General features: G+C 42.7%; 1 protein-coding gene and 1 long non-coding RNA gene across 4 annotated transcripts in view; one reads left to right on the top strand and one right to left on the bottom strand.

Annotated features, from left to right (window-relative positions):
- Window positions 1-648: 648 nt before the first annotated feature.
- LOC115250971 (uncharacterized) lies at window positions 649-4,535 on the bottom strand. Its single transcript, XR_003889498.1, has 3 exons — window positions 4,306-4,535; window positions 1,376-1,446; window positions 649-1,083 (listed from the first exon to the last, which is right to left on the bottom strand). It is a non-coding gene; the product is annotated as an uncharacterized lncRNA (long non-coding RNA).
- Window positions 4,536-8,437: 3,902 nt separating this feature from the next.
- ldlrad3 (low density lipoprotein receptor class A domain containing 3) overlaps window positions 8,438-27,229 on the top strand; it is a 41,466-nt gene continuing 22,674 nt past the window's right edge. For 2 of the 3 annotated variants that reach the window (XR_964799.2, XM_011607277.2), the window contains exons 1-2: window positions 8,444-8,814; window positions 23,204-23,350. Coding sequence is in view for 2 of the 3 variants with exons in the window: in XM_011607277.2 (XP_011605579.1) it covers window positions 8,760-8,814; window positions 23,204-23,350 (202 nt within the window). In the remaining variant the exon portion in view is untranslated. Of the gene's footprint in view, window positions 8,815-23,203; window positions 23,351-27,229 lie in introns of all 3 variants that reach the window. The other variant, XM_029841388.1, reaches the window with a different exon arrangement.

Consider the following 27,229-nt stretch of genomic DNA (forward strand, 5'->3'; position numbering starts at 1 on the left):
GGCATTTGTCTTTGGAACTAAAGCCTTGCTCTCATTTTTAAGCAGGCGTGTAACGCCGTCTGAGTCTCCTCAAACATCTATCGCCTATCTGGTGCAGCTACTCCGTGCTTTTCAGCAGCGCCTGCAGATACCGCCGATGCGCTAATGACCTCTGTTCAACAGGGAAAGACTGAATTTTTGATCTTACCAGCTTAAAAATCCATCCATTGTTCATAATTCAGAAAGCTTTAAAACTAGGATGCATTGGAAACTATAGAAAACATTCTAATTTTGGGACTAAAGTGAAATTGTGCTTAATTAACGTAAAGCGTCTCTCAGTTTTGAGGCATGGCTCCTGAAATAGAACAATAAATTGGCTCAACAATCTGCAGGGTTTCTAAACGTGATGTTGTTTGTGAGACAGAGAATAAAGGTGCGGTCTCTTGGGCTGAGCTGTCAGCATTTGAGGTAGATGGAAGCAACTGTAACAACATGCAGCGCTAAAAACTGAAAACGTGGGCTACAACCCGGGGCCAGGAATTATTTATTTTTTTAACGAGGTAAAAAATAATACGAAAAAAACACTAGCGTTTGTGCATCCCAAGCACTTTGGAAAATAACTTTTTTCCCTCCTCCATTGTACCTATCCTGCTAGGCTGATCTGTTTCTGTCAGGAGCCGAGGAAGCTGCATTCAATCATCCTGTCGATTCATTGATGCGGCTTTAGTACTTCGTTGAAAAAATGGGACGCGGGAGTTTTAACAAAGGCTCTGAAATGTGAGGACGCAGCAGGAGGAAACTCTGGGCTGACAAAATGTGTTAAACTCTCAAAGTTAATAGAGTAGAGTAATAAAAAGATGTATAAAAGCACAAAAGGTGAAACCTCCTTGGGTTCGAGCCCGAACACCTCTCCAGGACAGACAGATGTGCGTTGGTGATGGTAGGCAGTCGTTTGGGATGAATGTGTTTCTATTTTAACCCTGCCTGGAGTGCCCCGAGGAGCCTTGGATGAACACCGCGAGGCCTGTGGGAGGACTGTGAGGTAAGAGCTGGAGCTGTCCCAAGGCAGCTTGGACTGTTTCTGAGAGGCCTTGCCATGTCGACCTGTGGGCGGAATACCAAACGGCTACACGCCATCCCGAGGTCTCATGTAAATATTTACACAGACAGACATTATGTCTGTTTTTGAGCCATTTGTCTCCACAAAAAACTGCATCCCTCAAGAGCTCCCTGTCCCTACGGTCAACACCTCTGAAAATACCATAGTGTAGCGCGCCGTCTTATTAACCCAGAGCAGAAATAGCCGTCTTACCTTTGAGAACAAGTGCCTGCACTCACTTCTGCAATCTCTGTGGAATATAAAGTGGAGTAACGCAGTGATGCAATAAATATTTACCCCTCTCTATCATGTTTGAGATCTGGTCTCTGTCTTTCTGTCTTCACTTTGGGGGGAGATGTTGCCACAGCCTGGAAAGAAAAGCTCATTTTAAAACGGCCATTTGGCACCAGTCTGATGTGTCTGACTGTGACAGCACCAGAAACGTCAGTTCCTCAGCTCTAATTATTCACAAGGAAACGTAGATGGGAATCATTCCGCTCTGACATTTAAAAACACACGCTGGGCGTCATGCAGCTTGTCTCTGAAATGTTAAGAGAGATTAATCATCGCGCTCCAGCTTCCTCCCAAATTCCCTCCCAAAAACATGCTAAACGGTGACTTTACAAAATCGGGCATTATTTATTTCTTATTTCGTGTGTTCTGGCCTTTCCTTTCCACCATGCTGGGGTGCCCCCTCCACCCTCCTTTGAGGGTTAAAACCAATCATTGTGTCACACTTGTACATTTTCTCCCCTACAAGAGCAGGCAGGAAACCCCCATCGGCCCACACACGGAGGAGAAAGCTAACTTTAAAACGTCGATGTGTGTAGTGCATTAAAGCTTTAAGATCACTGAAAACTAAAAAGCATATTTCATTTAAAACTGATGACATTTATAATTTTATGTGTGTTTTGACATGTGACTTTTACACTCAGAGTCATGCTCTTGCTTTGCTTGTCAGCTACATTATAGTTTCCCACCACACCACACCGCGCGCGTGTATGTGTGTGTGTGTGTGTGTGTACTTTCTACAACTATTGTCAAAGGTAAGCATTTCCCATCCTGCTTTGGTGTCAGAGCCCAGCAACACTGAACCTGTCCATTCTTCAACTTATGATCAAAAGCTCACCTCTCTGCCTTCTCCTCCATATGTCCTTTTCCCCCGTGCCCACCCCCACCCCCTTTCCCCCGTCTGTCCTTGCAGCCCCAGCTATAACTATAACACAAAGCACCCAGGCATGAGTTAACTCTCGGGCCCTCTCCTGGAGTGGCATTGCTTCGCTGTGTATTCAGCTCCATCGCCACCAGTAATCCGTCACTGTCCCGAATTCTGCTCCCTCAAACACAACTTCCTCTTCTCTTAGTCTGTCTCACGCTCTTGTTGCACCCAGACTTTGCCCTTTCTCAGTCCCGTCCTGTCCTATCGTCTCCTGCGCCCATGGGCTACCTGCGATGCAAAACACCTAACATTAGGTCCAGATATTCCATCCATCTCTATTCTTTGCTTCCTCTGCCCCAGACCTGCCACCCACCCTCGCGTTGTATATGTGATCAACCAGGCGATGCCTCCAGACAGCGCCGCTTTTATTTCAAGGTGACTCTCAATATCATCATCCAACAAATCTGGCTCTTTTTCATCTAACGCAGATATAGGCTGGTGGTGCAGAGCAGTCGATGAGCACCGCAGAGCGAGGCATGCTGGGAAGGAAATGACTGACCCACTTTGGCCCGCAAATAAACACCTGAGAGTCTGTGGTCCTCCACAATGAAGGCAGCCTCTGAATTGGAGCAGTGAACCGAGTTAAAACGACTGTGGTAATACAGACAAAGCCTGCTGGGAGCACTGGTGCCTCATTCCATCATGGCCTCTCTTCATCACATGACCTTGGTGTTGTCACCATCTTGTCTCTTTCTCCCCTTCTTTGGAGCAGGGTCACATCAACCCGGCCGTTAAGGCTCGGCTCCTGAATTTGTCTAAGCCCCAAAGCCCATTTCACATTGCCTGTGATAAACAGTGACAGACTGGAGTGTAAACAGACTTTTTGATTGATGACACCAGCAACACGTGTCAGACTCTAAAGCTGGACTGATTTCAAGAGATGGACAACACGCCGGAAAACAGAGCAACGCAATTAAATGATGGGGGAATCAATTCTGGCGTTCATACTCTGAGGTTCTTTGACATAAATGAGAAATGACTTATTTTTATTTTTAAAAAAAAACATTAGAAGTTGTCCTGGAAGAGAACAGTGCACAAAATAGGTGGAAATTAGCACTAAAACCCGTTTGAGCTACCGTAGAAACATGACAGAGCAACATTCTTCGGAGAAGGTCAATATTTAAATTCCCCAGAAAAGTCAGACACCTCTTCGGTCATGGCTGGAATTTATCGTTCATTTTAGGAAAAACATGAAACAGTGGTGCAAATAGAAGAAAAATTAAAGCACACACATTCATTTTCACTCAGGTTAAATCTGTGGTTTAGGCCATCCATCCATCCATCCATCTATCCATCCATCCATCCACCCACCCATCCATCCATCCATCCATCCATCCACCTATCCATCCATCCATCCATCCACCCATCCATCATCCATCCATCCATCCATCCACCCACTTACCCATCCATCCACCCATCCTTCCATCCATCCATCCATCCACCCACCCACCCACTTACCCATCCATCCATCCATCCATCCACCCACTAACCCATCCATCCATCAATCCATCCATCCATCCATCATCCATCCATCCATCCACCCACCCACTTACCCATCCATCCATCCATCCATCCATCCATCCATCCATCCATCCATCCATCCATCCGTCCGTCCATGGGGTTTGGGCATGATAAGCTAAAGGGTGGTCAGAATGCTGTGAGCGAGAGTGCATAGAACATGTTTGCCAGGAGCCTTTTCCATCCACTCTCTGGGATTCCAAGCTACTGAAGGTCTCTTCGCTCTTGGAGCTGTCAAGAAGACTTCAAAAAGGGGACGTCCACCATATGAGACAATCTGATCCGACTAATTAAACCACAGCTTAAGGAATAGTTCAGATTTGAGTCTGACTTTTCTCATGAGATATACAGTATTTGTAGTGTTTCCCAGTAGGTTTTGTATAAAACTGTACTCAGCCTTTGTTGAGTTACAGAACATCAATAGAGGATCTTTAATGACTGCAAAATATTGTGATTTAATCAACTACTGTGAAAAATGAGCTTTAATTACCTGCTGCAATGTTTCCAATTACAGCTGATGTATCGACACACGGAGCTTCTGGGGGCCCATTTTCACACCAGCATCTACAGGCATTTAACAGCTGCAGGCAGATGTGGAGTCCAGATATTTACCGCTGTGGCCGTGGTGAAACATAACAGCTCTGGTGAGCGACAGTTTTGAAATCAGATGGTAAACTATGGCACTAATAAATGACCTATAAAATGACTGATGCTGCCATCATTGCTTTGATGGATCTGCTCACTAATCTATCACCCAACAACATGTACTGCCTGCTGTCAGAGATGAAGCTTTGATGATTGCTCACGGTTAATTAGTGTGTATTTGTGTTTCACTGTAAATTCCAGATTGCGTGTTGATGGATGGGACTGACCCGCGATTAAGATGGTTCTATAAAAATCCCTCCAACTGCCTGTTTGGAGCAGATGTGATAAAACCACTAAAGCCTTTAGAGCCTATTTGAAGGAAAAGAAGAAAACCCAACAACAAACACTGCATCGTTGGTTTCAGTTCGACCTCTAATTGAATCAATTTCCGCTCAGAATATTGCTCATTGTTCTGCCTTCATCTGCCTCTGGAGTTTGATCTCCTTCCTTGGGATTCATCTCAAGATGTAAGATAGAAACTGCGCTTCATACTGGCAAGTTGTTACATCAGTCAGATTCTGACAGATGTATTCCCAAGGAGAACAGAAAGGGCTAAATGTGCAAAGCGCAACATTTTTGCCTCAGAATTGTACATTTAATTTCCCATCTCTTCAACAGTCAACCTACCGCAACAGGAAGACTTCGTTTTAAAATCAAACGCTGTGATTCTTTACTGATGTGGAACCCCTCTTACTGTAATATTAGGCTGTGGTTTAATTTCTTTCACATCATTCTATTGACATTATAACATATCACATATGTTGTACATTAATTTGTTTAATCAGCGAGCTAATCACTGATGCTTCAAGCACTTGTAAATCAAACTGTTTTAATGAATATCTTGTCATCATTCCATGTCCCCCCCCCTCTCTCTCACACACACACACATTCCTATTTTCTAAGGCCTTTCAGAAACAAACTGCATTCCCAACCTCATTCCCTAACCCTAAAAACTACCTCTACCCTAACCCCTACCTAAATCCAATTCTAACCTCAACCTTAAAACCATGTTTTAACCCTCAAACAGTCCTTTTAAGCTGTGAGGACCAGCTAAAATGCCCTTACTTCCCATAAATGTCCTCACTTTACTAGTAGAACGCCTGTTTGATGCTCGCCTGATGTCACCAGAACTTTGGTTTAACAGAAACGGGTGAAGTTTCAGAATTTTGCGTTCGCATGCAGCATGGTTTGGAAATGACTGCTCCCCACTGAGGCACTTTAATGGACCAGCAGAAATATTTGCAGAACTCATTACCTCGTCCTCTTCCTGACCTTCACGTTGACATGCTGTTAATTAGGAGCAGTAGCGGTAGATTTCAAAAAAAAAATTGACACCACCATAGAGACCTTGGCATTTTACTGTGACCCTGACAGCAGCTCCACACAATAAAAACACATCATGCTAAAGCTCTTGCTAATTTAAGCAAATATTAGCTGAATGCTCATTGACAGCAAGAGCATTCCCGCTGATACTTGCCTGAAATATTTTGTAATATCTGCAAATACTGAGGATTTTATGCAAATATGTCACGTACGCACCTGCTGCAACATTTCCCTGTATTTTTGCCTCTTTTCTTCTTTTCCAAATTCACTCACACCTCCCTCTTCCACCTAGCATAGTCTTCTTGCCACCGGCTTCCGCTCTACTCTGTGAGCGCCGTCCCTCTCTCCTGACCAAGAAAAAAAGAAACCCACACACAAACTCCTTTTGTGTCGCTCCCATTGTACACGCCTTACCTCAGGCTAGATCTCTAGCTAAATCTCTATCTCTCTCGCTGTCTCTGAATGCCACAGGCAAAGTCATCTGAGGTCGTCCAGATCTCTTAATCTTTGCCACCCGAATCGTCTCACTGAGTCAGAGTCATTTTCCAGAGTTTGACCCTAATTGGGTTTCTCCTGTGATTAGGCCAATAACAACCTTCATATTAACGTTTAATGTCCCTTAATGGGTCCATTTGCTGGCCAGTGGCTAATTAGGTCTGAGCTGTTTATAGATAGCTTAAAGTAACGGATGGGTGTGTTCAAAATGCTGTACGTCAAACAGTAGTGTAGCTACTGTTTATGGGTTAAGCTTGCAAATACCCAACGTCAACAAATACAGAAGGAACAGCATTTTGGTTCAACTATCTGGGTGTATAATCTGGAAAACAGCATTAATGTTTATCATAATTCCAGAGGAGCAAAATAAAAGGCTATAAAGAGAGTGCCAAATCTTTCAAATCAACAAATATTTAGCTTTGTGATTGTGGATTGTTTTTGAGATTCCTGCTGAGATTCCTGTGCCTGCTTTTGGTTAGCTCTGTGGATCATTAAATTATGGATATCTGGCAAGTGCAGAACACACACACACACACGCACACACACACGCACACTCTCTCACACACACACACGCACACTCTCTCTCACACACACACACACACACACACACACACACACACACACACACACACACACACACACACATCAGGACTCATCATTACAGATTGAATACGGCCCTGCAGGCAACAATATGGGGATACGAGGACAACAGGCCCCCACAGAAAATATCAAGCCAGAATCTTTGACACAGTTTTAAAAGCGACAACTGACATGCCAAGACCCTTTCCAGAAGTCTGCACTCGGCTCAGACTTGATAAGGCACTCTGAACGAATATAAAGTGAGCTGAGGAAGATATTGGGACTCGCCCAATCGCATGCCTCCAGGACAGCGTGATATCAAAAGGAGGGTTTTGTTTAAAGAGAGCCTCTCCGTCTGCATACAGCTGCAGTTCCACGATAAAGAGGAAAGGTTTGATAGGTAAAAGCTCCTGTCCTTCCAGTCCTGTCCCTGCCTCTTTCGAATCCAATTCAACCTAAAGTGGCTTCAACAGACCAGCCTGAGGACAATTCAGCGTGGAAGTTGGTTGAGCCTGTACAGAAATGTCACGACTACAACTGCATCTCATTTACGTTCTCTTCTGCTTCAATTTCAAAAATAGCAACAGACAAGTGGTAACATTTTGGTCTGTGAGTAGAATTGGGCACACAGCTTACAGGCTTCATTAAGTTAATGACTAAAACAAAAACACTGTGTAATTGAATGAAAATTAAAAGCTAATGCTACAATTAAAAATACAAAAACAAATGAAATAAAAACCTAGCTGCTTAAGTAAGCTGTGAAATGAGGACAATTTGTGCGGTGAGAAGCACTCTTGTCAGCGCTTTACTCTGAAACAGCAGACTCAGACATCCTGCACAGGGCTGTCCTGACATTGGCATGCTCTTTGTTTCCCAAAGGATTTATCTCTGTGGATTAAATGGGAGAACCTTTCACAAGCCCAACTAACACAGCACAAAAGAAAACTCTAAACTTAAGTGGACTGCAGAAGATCTGCAATGCATATTGATGCTACAGGTCACACCTATTTGCTGTTTAAACCAGAGGAATTTGGCATATAGGTGTCAGAACATGTAGAAATAGTTACAAACCTACTAAGTACACTTAGCTTAAAGTGAACTCACTATATATTATAGTTATAAAATTACAGTGATATCATTTGCTATTTGACGCTGGCTTATTTGTTCCATTTTTATTTAGAAAAAAAAACATTTTATTAAACGTGTAATAAACATTCCGTTAATTTTGTGACGACTTTGCTACTAACTTCTTGACATGTAGGTTAGTCACCGTTATGCAATTTATCTCCGTTTTTACTTAATTACCTGGTTAAATAAATGTGAATATAAATACAACATAACACAGATTCCCTGTTGTCTTTCTCTTTTACTTCTCCAACGACATTTTTGCCCAGAATCACCTCGGTCGGCATCAGTGTTGATCAAACTGAATGCTCACCCTGAATTTTACCTCTATTAATGCATAATTCAGGTATATATATGAAGTGAAATCAAACATAAATTAGCATCCCTTGTTTTCTTCCTATAGAGTAACGGTGCAACATCACCAGTCTTCCGGGCACTCTGCGGTTCCTGGGGGCCGCCGTCCCGCACTGGCCGACCTCTGATCTCCTGCTCTCTGCCTCCGACTCCGCCTCTCTCGGCACCAACACACACGAACAGCCGACTCCCCAGACAGCCTCCCGCCACCCCTTTTAAGTCTCCTCTGCCTTCAAATGAGACTCCCCGTCCGCACTTTGGCGGCGAATGTGGGTGTACTTTTGAGGGAAACAAAGAGGACCTAGTTCGGAGGCGCAAACCCGAACCCGGCGGGCGCATCGGAAGTTTTTCTTCTTCTTCGCCCCCGTTTCTGCATTCGACGGGGCAGGACAGCAAGGGCAGGCTGGGGGAAACGGAGACCGTATGATGTGGATCTGGTACCTTCTGCTTGGCTCGGGGTCGGGCTCACAGACTGTTGGTGAGTATTTGAAGCAGGCAGGAACTGAAGTTACTGGTTTGGGGGGTTTTTGTTGTCACGGAGCCGATCCGATCCGCTCCGCTGCACGGTCGGCTGGGGAGAAGGGGGGGCATGTAAAATTCTTTGAAGTGCGGCGGCTGTGCTGCAAGTTTTTCGTCCCACTCTTGGACGAATTGAAAGTTGTTGGTACACTACATGGAAGAGCCCAGTTGACTTTTCGTTTCCATCGGGTCTGAGCATATTTCCTGGCTGCAAATTGAAAGTTGCGGGAGCCCTCTTTCTGGAGTTTTTTTAAAATTATTATTATTTTTCTGAGTCTGTCGAATCCATTCTTCATGGAGCGTGTCCCCCTGCTCCTCAGCCGGGGTGTTTGAGCCGCACAGGCGCGCACACGCCGCCGCATCCGTCAACCGCGGCTGCCGTGAGGATGAGGTTCGACTCTCTTCCAAGTTAAGTTATGAGCGAGAGGTTGTTGACAGGGTGGTGTTGACATGTCTATCCGTCTCCACGGCCCCGCCATGGCAGCTGGAGCCCGGGGGGAGGAGGGCAGACGTAACGTTAGCCTTCATGGGACCCCCAGCTGGTGGGGGGGTTCATCGAATGAAACACTAGTCTGGAGCTTCTGAGTCATCCACCCACTGTTTACCACGGTGCATCCAGCAAATGTGGAGGTCATAAATAACGTTTGTCTCCTCCTGATGGTTTTACCTGAGTCGGTGACTTTTTAAAAGTCACTGATTTATTGCAAATTTGTCTTTGTGGAGTCGGTTTTTATCTCTATTTGCAACTTTCTGCACCACTTCTGTGTTAAATGTGTCTTCTGTTACATTTTGCCAAAATTTGGGGGATTTTAAAAAAAATAATTTCTGGTGTGTTAATGTTTGCATGTGACATTATTGCAGGCGCCAATGACTTTAGGAGTTGCCTACCCAAACTTGGCATTTCTAACAATAAATCCTTCTTTTAAAACTACAGTGTTCCAGAGAATTTTATGTTTACTTTAACTTTGCTCTTTTAATGTTTTTATTATATTGTTTAAATCACACAAAATGTCTAAGTTGATCCACATCATGGAAGCTTGAAAAACAACAACAAAAAAGAGCTGGACAAATAGACGACTCAGGAACACTGATCAGTCCAGGAAAATTAGATTAAAATTTCCCATCTTAGTTATTTGCATTTCATTTGAGTATTTAGCCTCAGTGAGGCATTAAATATTAAAATGATAAACACCATGTTGACATTTGAAAATAAGGAAAGGGTTTCTTCAGAGGAAAGACAAAATGAGGACGTTTACGAGCTGTCTGCTCGGCCTGGGGGCCTTTTACATGTGTGCAATGACATCTGTCTGCACCGTCCATCTTTGATACCAATAGTTGGCCAACTTATGCTGCAAACTGTTGGATTTACTCTCCACCAGATGGGGAGAAAATGACTAAATTTGGCAAAATTTGACAGACTTGGCCACAAAGTTGGTTTGCCATTTAATTGTGTTCTTATTTCCTCAAAGTCTCTTTTATAGCAATAATGCAGTTGTGCGGACTTTCAAACATAACGCTAGACTTGAATCCAAACCTTGTTCTCACCCCAAAGCAATGAGATAAGTAGGTTTCAGTAATCATAAATAAATCAGTAATAGGTGTGCTGTTAGGCTTTGCAATCTTCAGACAACTTTATAATTCAGTCACAAAACACGCCGGCCGAACGGCAGCCCGGAATACCCAAACTCAGGGTTCGATGCGGCTATATATATTTGGACGCTGAACGAACGAGATAAAGCTCTGCATCAGTATTCTGCACTCCATCTCAGAATGATTACTGCTTGATAAAGATCAGCGTTGTGATACAGCTAAATGAATATTTGATTCTATTGTTTCTGCAGCCAAGACTGTCAAGAACCACACACCCTGTAATTTGTGTTGCAATCAAACACATTTATTTCAGATCCTTTCTTCCAGCAGTTGTTATTTATATTTCCCACTGATAGCAAGGATGGTAGTGCAGTCAGAGGCTATGCATCAGCAAAGTTGTACATGTTTTTATGATCTCAGTGTCTGTCAAAGGCAGCGTTGAGTCCTTGAAATAAGTATCATCTTCCATCTGTAGTTTGAAGGTTACTTTCAAGGTTTTGACACGAGCCTGGTAAATAATTCATCAAGTTACAGATGTTTAAATAAACAGATTTTATATTTAGAATGCAGATGTGATTGGGATTCAGTCGCGGTGGGTTTCATTTCCAGTTTGTTTGTTTTTGTTCCAGAAGGGAACACAAACATAACTGCTCTCTAATGGTTCCCAGAGCCTGATACTCAGGGGGATATACGCTCAACAATGTATTTTTTATGTGTGTGAATAATTTAAAATGTTCTGTTCATATGTTCATGGGTATTGAATGCATCGACTTAGTTTAAAAAGTTGGAACAACGGGCTCTACGATGGAGCTGCAGTTACATTTAAATATGATGTATTAACAGCACCACTGGGGAAATCGGTGTCATTGAGTATCAAAATTTGGAGATTTGTTTTCTATGCATCTACTCTTTGTGCAGTGGACGGTCAGCAAGCAAGTTGGAGGATGTACTGTAGATGTTTAAGTGGAATGGGTGGAAAAGAGCATTTATATTCCGCAGATCTTCAACCATCAGGTGTGCGCCATTGTGTGTTTTCAACATGGTGCATACGTGTTGATGTCCATTCCCTTTGAACAGCTCTAATCTATAAGTCATGAAGTTAAATATTTAATGTACGGAGGAATGCAGGGATGAATAGTTGAAAGAAACAAACACAGAAGTAAAAAGCACTTAAAACCAAAAGATGTTGCATATTGATTATGGCTAAATTTGCTGCAGACTGATGCAGATGCTCTTAACCCCCAGTGGGTTGTCTGTTATTCTGCCACCATGTCCTTACCAAAAACCATCTGGGTTTTCGATGAATCCCAGCTTGCTAAATTTGGTCAGATTGTGAAATTCATGCCTTTTAATAACTTCACAGAGCTGATGTATTTATAAGTAAGGCCCGTCCTTGGTGGTGGTTACCGTGGTAACCACGCATATTTAAACAGCATATTTAAGGTAAAAATCTTGTAAAAGTGTCTAATGGGCTAAAATAAACTTCTCGTGACTCATCCCAATTACTAATTAATGTCTTTTTTTATTAAAAAAAATTCTGGTGGAGAGATCGTATGAGAGTGTTTTATATTTTAATTTTTCTTCAGATTCTATAAAAAGCACCAGTGTTTAGTTGTGCAGTCTCATAATAGAAGGGAAACATGTTTCAAGGTCAGCAAAAATGATCGAGGTCGTGTCCACGTATTGAGCGATAAATCAATGTAATTACTGTCGTGAGAACAGCAGCAAGTTCACCAGAGAAATGCTCATTTGACTGTGCTGCTTTTTAAAGGTGATGACATCTGACATTTATGAGTTTAATGCAAACGGAATTCTTGCAGCAGCAGCGAGCCCTTGTTTAACATGCTGGTTCATCTTCCATGATGACGACGAGCGTATGGGTTAAAGACGAAAGGGATTTTACCTAAAGCGCACGTGCACATTCATGGCTGCATCGTGTGATATTGTGGGACTGTTTTCCTGGCTCTGAGGGTTAAATTGAGCAAATTTAAGGAATTTATGTTTGACATTTGGAGTCCGACTGTAGTCTTGACATCTCCATCAGTCAGCCATTAAGGAATTTTGCTGTCAATATCTGTCTGATGGCAAATATTTCTGTGGACAAAATACTTTCTGCGCAACAGTTTTGAATAACGCAGGAGCTTCCTCATATTGTTTCCTTTCTTTATTGCTCATTCTGTTATCTAATCTGACACTAATTCCAAATAATAATTTTAAAAAACATGTATCAAACCATGCTTGTTTTACTGAGATTATTGTTGCACCCCTGCTGGCGCAGGATGTTGTATTTGTAGTTTGGTGTTTTCAATCTAATTAAATACATATTGATGCAAACCCTAGTCTCCCATAGTGGAGCGCTTGCAAATGATGTTGGCTTACTGCTAAATTAAATTTGAAATTCATTGTATCTGACTGGGACACATTATCAGTAGCAGGTTGGATTACTTTCAGTCTATTGTATCATATAAAGTTCTAAGCCAGGAACAGGTTTTTTGCCCTTGAACCTCCACGGCACATCCTCAGAACCTCCACGGCACCGTGGTGCATCTCTGCTTGCAAGGATCACCTTGGTTTTCCCTGCTTTCATCTTCATCCCTGGTTTCTCCTCAGAGAGGCAGGTGTCACGCTGCATGCACCTCCTGTGTTGCTTTGCCTGCTGTTTGATGCAGAATGAACCGTGGCGGGCTGACAGCTGGCGCCCCGGCTGTCTCCAGTGATCAGCAGTCGTTGGCGGCGCTGCGCCTCGATGCCACTGGTGTGGACACCCGTAGCCTATTTTGGAATGAAATTCCAGTAGCATTCTGTCAATACAAACAACACCTTAAAACAAGAGCACAGATTACATTACTGCCCCTCGGTTTGTTCACAGAGCAGAGGTGACCTGGCACCAACATTCTATAAAGTTGTTGTTTTGACCAGCGGCTGCGCCATTTTCACAATCGAAGAGTAAACGCGCGGCCTTTTAAGATATTAAACTCATAAAAAATGCATAGGGCCTGAAAATACAGTCTGTTCCTTCAGCGAGGGTGGACTGTGTTGGTAGTAAGTCCCACCACTTCCAGAGATACTGGAATCACAGCTCTGCTCCCCGATGGACAGATAATCCAAAAAGATCTTTTTCTCTAGGACTTTGAATTTCGCTGGGAAAAAAACATGCAGTGGCAATAACAATATATTCAAATATTTCTGCCCCCTGAGAGGAAGCGAGCAGAGCAGTTGTTCTTCACGAGTGACAGAACAGCTACAGGGATGGAAGTCGGAGCGGGAGCAGAAACAGGGATGAGAGGGGGAGAGGGCCGGCTTCTGCTTCTCATGCATGATTTCCGGAAGTTTAATCTCTCTTTTTTTTATGTAAGAACACTGCTGTAGGGTTAATGGTGAGGATTGTGTGATACTCCACTTTATTGCCTTTTCCTGCTTTATACATTAAAATAAACCAGGTGCTCAGCGAAAATTGTTATTTACAATAGCCATTTTTGGATTTTTATGTTCAAACATAAGCAATGAATGCTGCGCGTGCTCGATATCTGAAGGACTTTCTCCCCGCATGTTGTTGTTTTTAAGGATTGTAAAATTGTCTTTCAAAGCATCATTTAACTGTTGTATCAGAAAACACATTGATTCTTTGCTGGATTCTAAATCTAACACAAGACCGAGATGCTGGGTCATGAAAAAAAGCAATTTTCTGCAGAGAAACTCAGTTATAATTGAGATGCTGCAGAGTGTAAAATTGTAGAGATTTATAGGCGTTTCATCAGAGTAGAGCAGGGGGGTTTTATCATGTGATACTTATAAGACAAGATGTCAAACCGGCCTCTGAAATCCTCTTCAGATCCGCTGGGAAAGACACTTCTTTATTCACCGGATGGACACTCAGGTGATGATGCCAGTGGAATTCACAAATGATCACATGCCCGCCCTGGTTAAATTCAAATCAGGGGGCTTAAAAGACATTGTGTACTTGAGGGTTACTCCAGGTGAACGCATCAACGAACAAATAAGTTCAATCTCTATTCCACTGACTCAAAGTAATTGCCTATTTGTCACAATTAATATGGAGCTTTGACTCAAGACCCCTGATATTGATATTGAATTTCTCGTTATCCCGCGTATGAAGAATGGAACCCAATCAGAGGGTTTAGTCTGCGTGTTAAATGGGCGACTCTGAAGTGGAGGCAGGCCAGAGTCATTTCCTTAGAGGATTTGAAGCGATGTAGAAGCAAGAAGTTAATGTACGTTGATGACACTCTCAACCTCTGGCAGTTAGCTGAGGCATTCACAAAAGACTCCTGGACAGTTGTCACACTGACCAGAGCTTCACAGTATTGGTGTTTAAATTCACATTGAAATAACAATTAAATGACACAAACTGAACCCTGAGATGCATTTTAATGGGACATAGCTGATTGTAGCCCATGTGGGCCATTGGTGACATAATTATTCTTTTATCTAGTTATTTAGGATAGAAAATGTCTTTAAAATTGAAAGTTTTGTCGTTCTTGCCTTTTTCTTTAACAGTTGCTCTTGAATACAGAATCATCTTTCAATCTAAAAGCTCTAAATTGAATGCGGACATAATTGACATTAAATCAGTGTGTTTAATGTTGATATTACATCTAAATAAATTAAATTAAAAGAACCAGGGCCACTTTTATTGTCTTTTCTTCTGAGTTGTTCTATTGACATATTTTATTTGTACTCATTGCCAAGTCGCCATTATTTCCCATGGCATCCCCAACTTTCTTATTTTTTTTTCTTTATAAAATACTTGTCTGTGTGTATAAAAAGTAATCCTGCCTTAGGAAGGGACCAGGGGAGGCGAAGCGCTCATCTTCAGAGATTAATCACCTGATTCTGCTGCTGTGTACAGAGGCAGCGGTGCCAGTCAGACTCAAACGCAAAGCCCTCCTTAATTGCCTTAATGCCGATTCCCTGTCAACTGTGGCTTGGCAACAGCTTTGGGCCACGAGAATTAATTCTTTTCACTGGTTGCGAATCCTGAAGACGAAAGGAGGGCTGCGGGAGTGAAAGCTGAAAGCTGTCTTCATTATGAGATATTCCAGAAAGAAGGAGAGAATGATGTTGGATGTGGGTTCAGCGTGGAGCTGTGGGAGAGGCTACGAAGTTCAGGTTATTATTAGGGTAAAAGTGTCCATCTTGCCAGGCTGCTGTGCGCCGGAGACAGTAATTAGGTCCACATCTCGTGCAGCCTGCTTTAATGAGATGCTGCAGGACTTAGATTTGAGTAATTTCTTTTATGCCCATGATAATTTGTTGGCCTGGTCAGCGACTGCGTAATGACTGCAGATACATCATTAAGGATTGGTGGGATTACCACAGACGTGGATGCTAATAAGTTGGTACACAGCGGAGCGCGTACTTAATGACTTTTGAAGGCATTGATTTTCTGACACCGACTAATTGCTGATCATATGACATGTATTTATTTACACGCTTACATCATTTTCTTAATCTTGACATGATATATAAAGGGATCGCATAAGCCTCCATTTGCATTCATTTATATTATCAAATGTTGATGTTTTTAGCAATTCTTCATGCTTTTACACATGCAGTAACTAATCACTCTCTCATCAGATGTCTTTCAAAATAACCAGACAAGTTGGCAAATGTCACTCAAAGCCTTTCATCCTCGCAGTTCTCCGCTCAGCAGCTCTTCTGTCCTGTAGGAACATTACATCAGATTATGATAGATTCTGATAGATTCCTCCTTGGCTGACCTCTGCAGCTGGACACACATTACTCAGAGCACAGGCTCTCTCACTCTCTCTCTCTCTCACACACAAACACACATATACAAAATAAATGTCCATAAAAGTGTGGGTCTTTACTCAACAATGGCCTATGCTGCAGTAGAGATTCATATGCAGCCATGTGCATTAGAACACAGTAATAAATGTACAAACATGCACATTTTGGTTTCAGTAGACCCTCATGCACATTCACTCACCACCGGTATTAAAAAAAGCAAATAAAACCTGTCAGAACGAAGGATTGTTTTGTACCACAGGCCTCTTTCCTTTTGCTGGTGCATTCATGGCGATGGTAAATGACTTTAGACCCAGCGTGGCGTCTTCAGTCCCCCGGTCAGCTAAAGACATCCTCGTCGACCGAACAGTGGAATAATGCCGAGCGTAACGGCGATATCCAAGGCAAATCTTGAAAGGTGTGAGGGGGCTGCAGCTCCGAGCATGAGTCTGCATACGATGTGGAGAAACAGGAACGCTCCATTCGTCATGCAGTCAGAAGGAGACGGCTGGCTGTCGCCGCATGTATCCACGAAAACTGTTGTTTTTGTTCTTGAGTGGTATTTTTAGCCGTTCCCCACGGATTACCTGTCCTGGATTTTGCACGCTGGCGAGCAGGTCGGAGTAAATCAGCTGTTTTATTAGAGGGAGAATGAAGCCAGATGAAGCTGGCTGGCCAGGGAGGGGGACATGAATTAAGTAGTAACTAGGAGACCCTGCGGGGGGCATTGACATACTGTGATGTGCTGAATTAGATTCACAGCTGCAGCTGAGAAAGGCACAGTAATACGCCTATTATTTGCACTTTTTAACAGCAGATATTAACGTTGCCAACTAATCGTCGTGGCTACAACTTACTGGTGAAGAAGAAAATTGTAACCCAGTGCTCTCGTGACCTTTCTGCTCACCGCCCATGTCTTTACAACTCACGTCACTCCTCTGTCTAACGTGGCCTTTTACAGAAAATGCATTAGACTGAATCCTTATTGGACTGACCTTTTGTTACAACATCAGCTGTCATGGTGGAACACCCTCTATCTATTAAACCAGGCTGCCCCCCTTTCATTCATTACCATTTGGAGTCATTATTATTCAGCTGAGCGGTTGTTATATTATACAGAGGAAGAGAGACGTGCCGACGAGGGCCACTGGCACTCTCTTCCTTCATCTACATTATCACTACTGTAGTTGCCTTTCTTTTCCTCTTTATTTTGAACATCGCCTCTAATTTTCTCCCACACACACCTTTCCGTGATAGTTTGTGGCAGATATGGTTAATTAATGGCCCTTCTGCATTATTAAGAGCTCAGACAATAGACACAGGTTAGCTGTGCTTCTGTTTTTCCAATTGGCACCACCCTTGCTGTCTTTTTATCACCAATTCTTCAAATCTATTTGGAGAAAATCCTGTGGTGGCTCCACCTCCTTATACTTCTTGTTATAGATTCTCTCAGCACAATGATGGCTTTTGCTTGGGGGGGATCCTGGAGTCCTAAAAGGAGTGGCAGAGCACCATGGATGGCCCACTCGAGTGCTTCCATAAGAAGCTGGATGCTGAGGCTTTATCGCCAAATCAACAGTCTTCTTTAGAGGATGTGAAAAGTTGCCAGATCACTCTCACAGGCTGCTGACAGAAGCAGCAATTGGATCTGACGGGGAAAAAAGGAAGCATCCCAACTGGCCTGCAAAATAATAGGGATAAAAGCTGGGGGGCTGCAGCAGACATGGCTGTTATCGGTCTGTGCAGGTGTCTCTTGAAATGCTTCAAAACTCCGACAGTTTCACATCCACTTGAAGGACCCCAGGTGTATCTCTCAGTAGCCGGATGCTAATTGTGAATGAGTATCCGGCAGATGCTGGAGGAAAAAAAGAGTTATAAAACACCTGATGTTAATCTGCACGAATTGTCACATTTGCCTCTAAATATGCCTTCATTACTTCACATTAATGACACTTAATTAGCCTGTGGACTTATGCCTTTATTTCTGACAGGAAGTCCTCAGATATTTATTTAGGACTGTTGTATTAGTGGCTCCACCAACCCATAGTGTTCATTCCTCCATATATATGAAGATATGGCTGTGATATCTGTGGTATTGTGATTGTAAATAAATGGAAGCTTTTCTTTTTTTTGCCCGTTTTTTTTTTCTAGACATCACTGGGTGTCTGAATCCTCGTAGAAGAATGTCTGATTTCTTAATGAAATAAGGGATAATCAGTCTTTTAACAGACATTCTATGCCCTATTTATAGCATTACTAAGGCTTTTTGAGGAAAGTTAATGCAAAAAAGGAAAGAGGGCAGCCTTTCCATACAGACAAGCCAAGGCAGCAGCCACTGATAATCCCAGAGCCTCAGTTACAAAAGGGGCTTGAGGAAACGGGCTATTCTTTGATATCAGTTTTCCCACAATAACTGTGATAATACGTTAAGCTGAAGGTGCTTGGAGAGGAGATTCCTCAGGCATGTGCCTGAAGGCATCAATATTTGATGCCGTTTCGGTTTCTTTGCTGTTTGAATATTTTCATGAGAAGAAAGAGGAATACATAGGAATCAATGGAAATATATTGTAATTCATGGGAATAAAGTAGGCATTTAGAACACTGTGCTCAAGGCAAATGAGCAGAGGCAAGCTGTTATTGGTTCTGCTCTGTGTTGCTGCATGTAATTAGATATGAAGCCTAATCAGGCTAAAGTTTATTGTGAGCAATAAAGAAAATTTTGCTATGGATGTGTTGGATTGAAGAGATGTATTGTCTGATCTGCTGTTAATGTCACAGAATCTGGGATTCAATTCAAACCTGTCTGTTAATGGGTTCAAACGTAATGGTTGCATTGTTGCTCTGTTGTCGCGCTGCAGCCCAAAGTGTTGCTGTTAGCATGGCTGAATAACAAGTGCTACAGATCTGTGGACACCACGGACATGCTGCTCCTTTTTCTTTCCTTTTATGTATTTCAACAAATCACCTTCAAATCTGGAATATGGTAGCTCTGAAGCGGTCAGTGGAAGAAAAAAATCAAAATCAATGGTTTGCTCTCACGTGAGAGGTAGAAAAGAGTGTATGAAGGTAGGTTTTTTAACCACAGCTAGCAGAGCCAAATAGGCCAGTGTCTGTTACAACCTTTGGATTTGCATGCCTTGATTTACTACATTGAGGCTCAGATGCTACATGAGCACCCCGACATGTTAAAATGCACATTTACTGTCTTATGTGGCTGAAACATCAAGACAGTCATGGCTCCATCTTTATTATTGCTATCCTTGACTTCAAAGAGTGTGTATGTGTGTGTCTGTGTGTGTGTGATTAGATTACTGTATTTTCATCATTAGCTGAAGTTGTACGTCGTATTGGGCAGGGGGTCTTGTTATATCTGGTAAGTCCCTTTTATGCAGCAACACAAGCCTGCACCGTGGCTTGAATGCCAACTAGTGTTCTGATGCTTGTGAGAAGGGGGGTGGGGGGGGTTATGACTGCCTACTGCAATGCTGGGTGAAGTTGTGTGCCAGTTTAGAAATGGCGTCCACTGTTCTGACAGTGCACAGCAGCAGTGTTTCTATAGATTGTGTTACAACTGACAATCCAATCTGCTAATTGTAATGTTGCCGTGGCAGCTCACAGTTACCTCACAGTTTATTGAGTCTTTGGGAGATTGTGTGTTTTCCCTGTCTCATGTGGATTATTTCTCTGGTTGTTCAGGGGTTTCCCACCAGAACATGTAAGGTTAATTCCCAGCCTCTACTCTCGGGCGCTGACTCCAGATCTGGATCAGGTCCCCAGGTACTACACGCTGGCAGCTCGATTTTCTCAGGGCCAGGTTAAATACTGAGATCAAATTTCACTGCACTGTATATGCCACATATGTGACCTATGAAGAATATAAGGGTTAGATTTTTATTTTTAGCTTTGTCATTTTTGCTATTTCTTCTTCACCCACCCCATTTCTTCTCCTATATCAGGCTTCTTATGTGGCTCAGCGAATGTTCAAGCACCTCTGATTAGTGGTTTTAGTAAAGCAGAGTGCACCATCTACTGTAGTAGTAGTTTTTGTTGGTGTACTGTACATGACCATAAACATCAGCTCCACAGCTTTGAATCCCACTTCATGTTTTAGCTAAGTTTTATCAAATATTGAATTTGGCTACAGAGCCAGATATAAATCAGGCACTTGTCAAGAAGTCTCTTTTCATTTGAACGCCGGCACTGCCAATTACATAAAGTATATATCATGGGTGGAGATCCCGTCTCTCCTCCAGCCACATTTATTATATATTTGTGCTTCCTCCACAAGCGTCAGTGTTGTGCTTGGTGCAGAGAGAATTATTTACGTGGCCATTACGGCTCTTTAAAATGCCTCTGTTTGTTTTACTCTTTACAGTACTGTGCTTTTATTTGAGCCTTTTACAATACGACATCAATACCTTTCATTTATTATTTGATTTCTTTTTTAAACCCGTTGAGTAGAATGCTGGTTTTATGACATAACATTTTTGCCCAGTGTTGGGTTCAGGCCTTTTTTTTATATTTTATAGATTGACCCGTGGAGTCTGTGTAGTCATTACCATAATTATGTTTGAAGTCTACTGGAAGTCTGCCATTTGTGCATTGACTTGTTTTTGCTTGTTCAAATAGGAAACTGCGGTCAAAGATATTGAATAATTGGACGCCGTACCTCGATATAAGGGACCCTCTTCGTGTTTCCAATTTCGCAAAAAGCAGAGTTATAAGAATATGTAAAATCTAATATATTAAAATGATTTCAATGGTTTGTGGTTTATGCAAATCTGAGATTGGTTTCATTTCCCTGGAGAATCGTCCGATTTTTCAGCTCCTGGTGACTCTTTTGAAACTACGCGACATATTTTATAAACCTTGGCTTGGTTTCTACTTTCTGCCGAAGTCCGAACTCTTTTGCGGACTCATCAGACCGCACTAGATAACACTAGACATGACTTCTGTTGTTATTTGATTGTCAGAATATTTAAGCATTGTTCACAGTATTTATTGTACAACTGTGTAGGAATCACATTAGCTCAGTGTTGACCCTCAGAAAAGTTTCCCTAAGCAGATATGCAGTGGTCTAAAATGAGGCAGCGGCTGTGTTTCCCTTTGTCTCCATCTGAACTTGAGGTCTTGTAATGGTTGTGACAGTGCCGTACCCCCTGCTGTGCTGCTGAATGTTGCAGGAACTGACTTTGCAGTAATTGTTATTGTGAGACTCCCACAGGGAAGTTTGCGAAAGGGCTGAAAGCAAACATTGGACTTGTTGGGCAGTTCGGTTATTTTATTCTTATTTATACTGAGTCCTGTATCCACTAGCCAACAGTAACAAGGCCATGTGCAGAACGCTAGAGGAGGTTTTACCACATAATGGTTGAAGCCATGTGGGATTAATGAGTAAGCAGACAATGTCTTGTGCATTAACATTGTCCGAGTCACCTTGTTGAAGCTTCTCGGCAGCTAGACGGTCCTACATTGGAATATTATTCAGTTAACGAGCTCACAGAGACGCCTATAATGAGCATGAATCAACACTTAGTCCGGTAATGAGGTGGGCCTGTGCATAACCTCCGCAGCAACCCTCTGTCAGTGTTCTGAGGATTTGACTAGTGTTGATGCGGTGTCTGACAACCTTTCCAAAAGGGGAACTCAGTAAAGCATTCTGTGTTTAAAGACATACAGAAAATTATGACTGCTTATATAGAATGGGTAAAAATCAGCAAAATGAACATTTCTATTGACTCCTGACGTGTTTGTTGGTCTCTAAACTGTGCAGTGAACGATTCCTTTGTGAATCTAGTGCAGAAATTGCAACAAAATAATTGTAATGCTCATCAGTTGCCTCCTAATAATGTTATGATTCTTATCCTTTTCTCATTTCCTCTTTCTTCTGTTGCGGGAGACTAAAAGGCGAGTTGCATCATCCCCATGGTAAATTAAAGAGATGCTTCCCTCTGATGATCTAACATGTGTTCTGTAACCGGCTGCAGCGAGGCCAGTAGAGGAATGATGATGTAAAGCAGTTCAGTCATATAGATGGTCTGGCTGTACCAGATAACTGCAGCTCACCCACATGTGACCTGTATCCAACCTTAGAGACAAATTATGTTTGCAATTTCCTAAGTGTGTTTAGAATTCAAGCCAGTTTTTGTTATCCGTAAAGCACACGTGAAGCAGATTTTTCTTTAATCCCTCAGCATTTGTGAGGAGGAGGAGGACTTTAAGATGTCCCCTCTTGACTCGAATCCCATAAAAGAGAAACCCACATAAGAGGAGTGATGCTAACCGCCTGAATCGTCCAGGCTATTTTTTGTTCATTAAATTCAATTAAATATTTCAAAGTAGTTCACGCAGTGTCGGTATTAATTCTGCACTTCAGCATAATTTAAATCTGCTTGTGTCCTACCGTAGCGCCTTGGAGTCCTACAGGTCCACAATTTATTGCATCACCAGGAAGCTTCAGTTCAGCAGCTAAAGTTAGCTGAAATGATTCTCACCGCGCTTTAACCTCACAGTGACGCTCTGCTTCACTCCCCACACCTTTGCTTTCATTTCAAGTATAATAAAGTGGCCTAAACCTGCCACATTCTTCTTTGCGGCCCAGTGTGGGTTTTGGTCACAAACTCTTCCACTTACTGCATAGTGTCAAACCCCAACCAAAAGGCCGCGTCTCACATTCTAACCCATTCTGCCCCAGCTGTTGTGTCAACCAGAAATACCTCAAACCAGTTCAGGGTTCAGGGTTTCTGCTGAGCGTGGTAATTTTAGATCTCTGTGGGTACCTGCATTTAATATACACTTTTCCCTCTTCACTCCAGTTAGAGTGCAGCGCTCTGCACCGACACAAAATCAATCAAATGTTTGTTGGGCCTTGAATATTTTTACCCAGTGAACACGATAACTGTCTCCCATTCTGGCCGTTGGGATGAACGCAGCATTCCAATTTTTGCTGGAATAAAGTCGTAATAATCTGTTTTCCTCTTCTCCATCAGAGAGCCAGCTGCTGCCAGGCAATAACGTCACCACAGAGTGCAACAGTCCTGGAAATTTCATGTGTGCTGATGGGAAGTGTGTGCCAGGCGGGTGGCAGTGCAACGGATTCCCCGACTGCTTCGACAAGAGCGATGAGAGAGGCTGTCGTAAGCCCGCATTTAAATATTTCAAATTTTCCTCAGCCGTAGCGAGACGGCTTGTTTTAAATTCTGTCCTAATGCTTTGGGTCCATGTGCAAAAAGACAAACAGAAACCCAAACCTCTGCCAACTGAAATGAATCTCCCTTCTGGAACCTCAGCCCCGTTCCCCCAGCAGCATGTGGCCCACCCCACCCCCGTGTCAGACCCTTGGCCACAGTTTAGCACAGGAGCAAAACTTAATACTATCAAAGCCATGGCCCATTACCACAGTGTACAGGAATAGCAGCGCATGCATAATTCTTCTGTAAAAGCCTGTTCTAATAATTTTGATCCTCACTTTTAGCTGTCTTTGATCTTTCTGGCCTGCTGCACCGCCTCGCCCCCCCCACCACCAGCTTCAGCCAAAGCTCCAGGGAAAAAAATGAAAATTCTAAATGAAGTTTGACTTGGTAACCCCTTCTTCCTCCCTCTCAGCCTCCAGATGTATTCATCTGTCTCACACTCTCATTTTCACCACTCTGTTTTCTTTTCATTTTATCTGATCTGATTCATGTTGGCTTTTGGCTTGTAATTTCCGTCCTGGGGGCGTGTTTTCAATTAGACATGTATCCCTTTGTTTCAGTATCCCGAGATAACTGCCTAGCAACAGCAGTCTCTCCTGTCTTATCATCCATTTTGCCGCTTGCATGTCTCACTTTTCTCTTTATAAGCTACTCCTGTCAGCAGCGTGACGCATGCGCAGCCCAACTGTGGTATAATTGCCCTGATGTGCTTTTATGGATTCATTTCACATTTCCAGATGTGTCAGCGATAACAGAACAAAGTAATAAACATAATATTAAACACGACAAGAATCAATAAATTCAGATCGGTGTATTAACACCACTGAATTTTTCATGTCTGTTGTGATACAGCAGGCTATGCTGCTCAAGATTAACAGTAAGTTATCATAAAACCTCACACTCCACTTGTCAGAGGTCGTGTTTATTGTCAGTGTGGACATTATCTACACTGGCATAAGTAGGCCTGATTATCCTCAACTGGATGGCCGAGTGTCAGTAGATATCTCCAGAGGATGCTTCACTAAAATCCCTGCGCAGACCTCTGGCTACATCATGGGCTCTGCAGAGATGGGAATGTTGAAGGCTTTTCTTTTTAACTTCCATAAGCGTTTGAGACAGATGAACTCACGAAGTTGAACACATTTATCAACTTTTTTCCCAAGCTTCTTTATTTATTTTTTTACCTTTCCTACATTTTTGTTGACTTAGCTACTCTATATTTTAATCAGTAGCTGGGAAATCTGGAGATAAAATCTTGTACATCTGCTATATTTGCTGAACTTTGTACTTTATTTACTTAGTGACTGTAAACATGTCTCATTAACTCGACTTCTATCATCAATTTTTTGATAATAGCTGTGCGTGGGCTTGCATAGGTAGGGTCTGCAGATTCCACACACACAGCGGTCAGAAGTGCCGGTATTCTCTCTGGTGTCCATAGCAACAGCCTAGGAACAGGTTACATCCAATGGATGATGAAAATCTGACAGATGAGGGGGAGGCCGAGTTCACCGGGTCTCAGAGCCAGGATTAGCCTCTTTGGCCCTTTCTGGACAGAGCGGGAAGATGCAAGAAAGGAGAGATAGTGAGGGCAAAAGGGTGAGTGTGCATGAGAAAGCAGGAAGTGCTGAATCAGACATGGGAACAGCGATGAGAGTGAAGACAAAGTTCAACAATAACAACACCTCTGGGGGTCCTGCCGGTTTTGTGGCCCCACTCTCCAAAGAGATGATCAAAACTTCAGTGCCGCTTCACAAAGCATTAATGAGCAACAGGGTTAAAGGTCACCCTCATCGCCAAGCCACAATCAGTGCTAAATTAGAGCTCAGTTATTTATTTCATTGGTTTTCTTGAAATATTCTCATTTTCTTTCTGTGTTGCTTCAGCCAAAGCCTGAAGCAACTTTATTGTTTCTTTTTTCTTTTTAATTGTGCTGACGGCCACAAAGCAACCACCAAATTCACAGGAGCAGCTACACTGCAGCAGTGGAAACAGCTAAAAGAGGCTCCAGGGACAGATCACTTATGATTTAGATATCAAAGCTTCACACACTGGCGGTTCCCCACCAAACCCTCAGTGGGGCGGGCGGGGAAAGGGGGTGATTAGGGGTGTGTTTTTATGTGATAAGAAGAGTGACCACTGTTCAGAGCCACAGCACAAAGAGGCTGCTAGAGATGCTTTCTTTTCTTCTTCATGTTTGATTCTGGGCAGCTATTTATGCCATGTGTGTTTATATAGGTCCGTCTGTGTGTGCGCATTAAAAGAACAGCAGCGTGTTGGTTTTAGTGGACTTGTAGGAGTTCCTGTTCAGTTACTTCTCAGGTGGACTGTCGTGCAGAAGAGCAGAAGGGTAAAAGTACTACTTAAGTGAAGGAAATATGGAGGATTTAAAGAAAAGAAAGTAAGACCAGAGTGTAGTTTAATGGGTCTGCTATATCTCATGTGCTTTATGGTTCACTGATCACTGAGCTAACATTATAATAGGAAGGACTTGAGATGAAATAGTCTGATCTTCCAGTTTTTTCTCCTCCAGGTTTCTCTTTGAGTGTTGCTGTTATCCTCATCTCAAGAGTTTTCACAAATTGGGCAACAGAATTGACTCACAAATCTTCAAAGGAACCAGAAATGCCCTCTTGTGACTTCATGGTGGAACGGCTGCTTCCAGTTTAAACAAGACAGGCCAGGCTTTCTATGTTGAATACTGCATTAAGGTTTCTCTCACACAAATCCTACTCTTTTCATTTGATTCAATTGCCACTTTCCTTGTGCAGGAAATTGCAGTAGAATTCCTGGTGTTTTGTCAAACAGCTACCTCCGGGGCTGACTCTGAAGTGCTACATAATTTCATCGATTGAACACTTCAGACCAGCTGCAAAATCAAGTTAGTCCGTGTAAGAAGGAGGTTTAAATCGCCACACAGCAGAAACAAATGTCTGTACTGGACACGGCACTTTGAGTGACAGCTAACCAGAAACTCATAGCATTGGTTTGAGTTCTATTTGGTTTGATTTTTCCTTTTTTTTTTCCTTAAAACTTTTTTGGAATGAAATCAGGCTTCACTTCTCTGCTGCCTCCAAGATGTACAGTCCAGTGTTGAACTGCCAAAATCAACTCTGCTGCATGATGATTCACAGTTGAAGGGAGAGAAAGTGGATTTTACGTCAAAATAGGAGCTGGAGAACAGGTTTAGATACACCCACTTTTCCGAGGAGAGCTATTCAAAAAAATATAAATAAACAAGATTAGTGTAAAAAATGGTGATTATCAGTAATCGAAAAAAACACACCCAAAGTGGCCAAAACAGCTAATCCAGACATTCCCTGAAAGAAGACTTTTTTTTTTACCCGCACCCACGATCCATTTTACCAACAGAAGCTTAGCTGTTTGCAGAGGAGGCATGCTGTAAATGTCAGAGCTCTTTGAAACAAACCCAATCGATGTGGTGTTGAATGACATCACACCAAGTTCAGTCTGCAAGGTTAAAGGAGGACACAAGGGCACAAATAGGCCTGCTCTGAGAGACGGTGAGGCATGCTGTGTGTCTAGCAGGGATGCCATACCAGACATCAGAAGCATTCTAAAAAGTCTTCCTCTCGGTGGAGTTGAAAAGCCTGATGAAGCTCTGCTAGATTAATTTTTTCTGTTTAATTAAAAATGCTGTTAGCTACTTATGCAATGGCCAGAGATTTTTAAACCGAGTGAAGGTGGTACAGACACTGAGGATAGGAGAGAGGGCTCGAATGTTCAGACAGGCAAGGATGTTGGATCTGAATTCTTTTGCCATATTTCTGTCCACTGATACAACTAAACATTCATGACATG

This window comes from Takifugu rubripes, chromosome 9, assembly GCF_901000725.2.
Source record: "Takifugu rubripes chromosome 9, fTakRub1.2, whole genome shotgun sequence".
NCBI lineage: Eukaryota > Metazoa > Chordata > Actinopteri > Tetraodontiformes > Tetraodontidae > Takifugu > Takifugu rubripes.